Below are 5,000 nucleotides of genomic sequence, written 5' to 3' on the forward strand. Positions count from 1 at the left end.
GCGAAGTTGATATTTGTATAGGTAATTACATGATTTCAGGTGCAATTTGGAATAAATAAGCACGAGTAAATTACGGGCTCGTGCAATTTTGGTCGTCTTTGAAAAAAATTTACGAGTGCTTATTTATTCCAAATTGCACGAGAAAAATCATGTGATTACTTATTAATAATATACATGAAAAATGTTTTGACCCTCACATTACACGAAGACTGTCAGCCGGCTCGTAGTCTTGTTCGTCTTTCTTAGAACTATAGCTTAAAAATCCTTCCGACAATTTTGTTGAGGGCGACAAGTTCAAAGCTTTCATTATCCAGCTGTTTATGCCTTCCTTTGTAGTCTTTGTTTTGCAGTTTCCTTCAAACTTTTAATGAAAACATTGCTACTCTCGCGTTCTCGCCAAATCTGTCCGCCATTTTGTCAATTCAACGTGAGCCATCCAGACCTCGGATTTGATTGGCTATCTGCGAACTTCTCTGTTCATTGACCAATCAGAATACTTGCTTTATTCTTTTTTTTGCATTCAATTACCACTTTTCTGCAACCTGCACTTCTCTCAGCCAATCAGATTGCATAATTTTTTTCCTGTATATTATTAGCGGTGAAATAGCATTAGACATCCCAAAACATTGATTTTAACAAAACAATAATGACATAACAATGCCTAAAACGTCTGTGCGAAGTTTCCAGATGATACGAGCTTGCGTTTGTGGTTAAATGATCAATGTGAGTTTGAATTCAACCGGCGAATCATCAACAGAATCTTCGGCCGCTTCAGCTCTCGGTTGACCTCATCGGCCCCCTCGTTTTGCCACCAATAAACTCAGCAGTAATTTCAAATGAGGAGGAATTTTACTTGCTCTTACATTAGCGAGATCTGAGGAGAAAATTGCAGTAGCAATGGATTTGAAAAACCGTATTTTGACCTTGGCGCCAACTGAAAAATCAGTGAAGTTTCCGAATTCAGGCTTTAGAAAACGACACAATCCTTTTTCTCCAGCTTCTCGAACACTTTTCGTTGTCGAAATCTTGGATGTTTCCTACCTTAAAAGCACTGTAAGCCTCGAACCGGCAGGGTCCAGGCCCATTTTCAGGGCGGGGTAAGAGGGAGTCCTGGAACAGGACTAAGAATACCTTCGCAGCCAAATTATGCCAGACCGATTTGTGCAGGCGAGTTTCTGATTGGCGGAGATTAACAATGGTTGTTTATCATTTACCACAAAAATCCGGAAATTTCGGTTGGAATGTAAATGGTAATTCTCAAACGGAAAATTTCCGGAGAAAACGGGATTTCTTGAAAGGCAGTCCAAAATTCCCAAACAGAATTTCCAAACGGAAAACGCGTTTATCATTTGCATACTCCCATGATTTTGCCTCCCTACAGACTCTCTCTGTAACCTTGAACGGATTTTGTAAATGGTACACGCAGATCTAGTCTCCTTCGCAGCCGCTCGCGCCGGGGTTACGCAACGCTCCCCGTCCCCACGCGTGACTCCGGCCCGAGCGGCTGCGAAGGAGACTAACGCCGATCCCAACTAAATTTCCCATACGGGAGTTTTTGCTTACCATTTGAACAAACCTAACACCAACCGGTTTCTGCTTGTAAATGGTAAACAACCAATGACTCACCTCACCCGTCCAGCCGTGATTTCGGGAGTGAGCGCTGGCTCATTTCCCGAAACGGCGGCTGGTAATCGAGCCTACTCGTGCATGCGCTCTGCATCAACTAGCGGTTTTTGCGGCTGCTTTTGCTGATCAATGTGAATTAGGCAACTAAAATGGAAAAAAAAACTAATCATAAGAACCATTTAACAATTAGACCCTTCGCCCGCAAGGGCTACGGGTTAATAGTCCATGACGCGACGACGAATGGGCTATTGACCCGTGGCCCTTGAGGGCGAAGGGTCTAGTTGTTTTAGTATCACCCAACTAGTCGGACAGAAAAGGCAATAATAAAGTTAGCAAATGCAACTTAAAGAAATATTTAATTGGGAATTAAATGAAAGAAAGCGTCACGCTTTTCGCTACTCGAGGACTATTATCCTCCAGTAGCGTAGCCAATCAAAATGCAGGATTTGCATTAGTCCACTAGTTGAGTTATACTAATCTAGGATAATCAACGACAGTGTCATATTAATGTACGACACCAAGAGAGGATTATCCTCTCTTGAGGACACCTTGTTAGAAACAATGAGACAGTTTCAATCTTTAGTTATGTTGTATAGGAGTTTGACGGTATGGACAGTGCACCTCTTATTGACAATCTTTTTAATCTTAAGAGCGTACGGTATGATTTACATCCCCATGCACAAAAGCATTTTACCTTTATCATGTCTTCTGTTCAAAGCTACACCTATTGTAGCTATTCAGGGCAGTTGCAACTACATGATTTATGGACAATCTACATTCCACTCTACAGGCGCAACAAGACATATGACTCATATACATAGACTGAAATTCCAAAGACATTATTTACATAGCGCCATGCAATCGTTGCCACCATAGCTAATAGAAGGGAATAGTTATGAAACCCGGCAAATTTCTTCGTTGTAGGTTTTTGTTCTCTTTTTCGGCCTTGACCGTGCACAAAACACAATAGTTGTTTACTCCGTACTGAGGAACAAAACAATAGAAACGTGTTGGTTACGTAATTCATGCATAGCGTATGAACGCAAAACAAAATATTGTGCCCGGTCGTGACTTTCCAACCCAAATCTTGGCATCTTTGTTTGCTCCTTTGATGTTTGCCGAGCTTCAAAACCAGTCCCCTCTATACCCTATAAGATTCGGAAGTCTAACACCGTCTCGAGTTTTAAAAGATCACTTAAGACGTACTTGTTTATTAAATTTAGTAATAACAGATAATTGTTTCTATAGATTTGCATATATTGCTTTTGTTTTAATTTTTCCTTTTTTAATCATTGTAAATATAATAGGGTATTTTTGTAAATTTGCAAATATTTATTAATGTTGTTTATATGATTGTAAAGCGCCTTAAACATAGGATAAAAGCGCTATAGAAATAAAGTTATTATTATTATTATTATTATTATTATTATTATTATTATTATTATTATTAACTATGTTGCCAAAAACAATACAGTGCTGGAGAAAAAACGACGACCTAAAGACCATTTTGACGAACGCCGCAGACCATCGTCACCACAACAGTCACAGAACTCGACAGGACACTTCCTCACTAACGATCCGCACACCCTTTAATAAGGGGTGACGGGTAACAGCTGACGGGTGACGTGTGACAGCTGACACGTGACGAGTAAAACCATTTAGACTTCAAATATCCATCCTTTTCAGGCTTGCCACCACTGGACAATCAGATTAAAGCCAAGTGATCAAGTGACAAATTGAATCACCATGCATGCACCCGCTTCGTCGTTGTTTCGTTGAAATGAAGCCATGCAATAGCCCATTTCCAAGTTGCTGCATGCCTCAGTTTCAAAGCGAGTTCTGGTGCACAATCATTCAAATGGACATGAGTTGCGTATTCTTATGCAAATCAAAACCATTTCCCTTTCAATAGTTGAGCACCAAGACTCACTTCAAAACCGAGACAAACAGCAACTCCGAAATGGGCCATTAGTTAATTCGCTTTCTTTTTGGGAAAGGCAAGCTACCCAAACAAGAAAATGAGATCACGTGGAAAAATTTAGTGAGAAAATCCAGTCTACGAATTCATTTACGGGGTATAGAATCCACAAAGAACACCATTACAACAAATTTAAAACCTTTTTAATGTTTTTTGTTACTGCCAAGTCCAGTAAGTAAAATTTAACGAGGTACAAACTTTCGCTCCATCCTGCAAAACTAACCAAGCCCGAGGCAATGGCTTGAGTGGATGCTACAACAGCCAACCGAAGCGCAACAATGGCTACTGTTGAATAGCTATCGAGGGCTTCACGTGCCCCACACGGGACAAGAACATCCCTTCGCCTGAGGTGTAGAGAGACTCTACTTTCAAACCGGGTTTGATGTCCTCTAGAATTCATCGTGGTCTGGTTTGCCCTTGTTTTTCTAGTTGAACGAAAGGTAAAAAAAAAGTACATCATTAAATCGTTTGCATGAGCCATGGTTCCTAAGCAGGGTGGGGTGGTGGAGTTGGGGGTTGCGGGTTGGGGATGGTTACCAAGTGGGGTGAGCTTGTGAGCGGAGCCGAAATATAACAGACAATAAGGGGATCACTTCCACGTTTCCATAGGAAATCAATAAGGTGAAACTAATATCAGACTTGACGGAATTAAAGTAAATTCCTCATTTTTTTGTATTCAGTTGGGACTTGACACCTGGCCCGGGTTACTCGAAGAATGGTTAGCACCAACCAGCGTTAAACACCATGGAAACCTATAGGTTTTTAAAACCTCTTAACCAACGGATAGCGCTACCCAGGATTCGAGCCACCGGCCCCAGGGAGGTATTAAATTGAAAGATGTTGTTCAATATCTAAAACAAAAACAACCGTATGATTGAAACACAAAAAAATTACACTGCAGGATTTTTCCTCTGGGTACTCCGGTTTTCCTGATCCATCAAAATCGGGCCCCAACTTACTCCATCTGGCTGTGAAGTTGTGCGACCGGATCATACATGGGCCGTGAAACGAAAGTGGGGGGGGGGGGGGGGGGGGCGCCTTACACATGATTTGGGCTCAATTTCGTCGAGCTGCGTCCGAAACACCTTAAACACAACCAGGTTTTCTGAGCCCGCGAGACTGAGAACTTCCAGCAAACCATTGTGTTAACGAAAACCGCTGGTCAGCAACCTGGTTCTGGTCATTGCTGTCTAAGGTCTTCCGCTGCGTCCACTCAGTTCCGAAGACTGCAAGAATTAATGAGTGATAAGCAGAGCGGGTGTTTTTTGTTTGTCTTCTTACCTTTTTGCCTTTTGTTTTTCCTTTCTTGTGTGTTCTGGTCCCCTGATTCTCCTCTTCTAAATCCGCTCTGTAGTCTTCTAATGCTTTTACTGCTAAGTTATGAATTTGCTGTGGG

At 41.6% G+C, this 5,000-nt stretch overlaps 1 protein-coding gene across 1 annotated transcript in view; it reads right to left on the reverse strand.

The window, feature by feature from the left end:
- Nucleotides 1-3,730: 3,730 nt before the first annotated feature.
- LOC137984684 (dnaJ homolog subfamily C member 10-like) overlaps nucleotides 3,731-5,000 on the reverse strand; it is an 18,452-nt gene continuing 17,182 nt past the window's right edge. Inside the window, exons 21-22 of the mRNA XM_068831926.1 lie at nucleotides 4,886-5,000; nucleotides 3,731-4,029 (exon numbers count right to left, since the gene is read on the reverse strand). The exon at nucleotides 4,886-5,000 is cut by the window's right edge and continues 35 nt beyond it. Coding sequence (XP_068688027.1) covers nucleotides 3,994-4,029; nucleotides 4,886-5,000 — 151 coding nt within the window. The 3' untranslated portion in view covers nucleotides 3,731-3,993. The remainder of the gene's footprint in view (nucleotides 4,030-4,885) is intronic.

Source organism: Montipora foliosa, chromosome 14 (assembly GCF_036669935.1).
Source record: "Montipora foliosa isolate CH-2021 chromosome 14, ASM3666993v2, whole genome shotgun sequence".
Taxonomy (NCBI): domain Eukaryota; kingdom Metazoa; phylum Cnidaria; class Anthozoa; order Scleractinia; family Acroporidae; genus Montipora; species Montipora foliosa.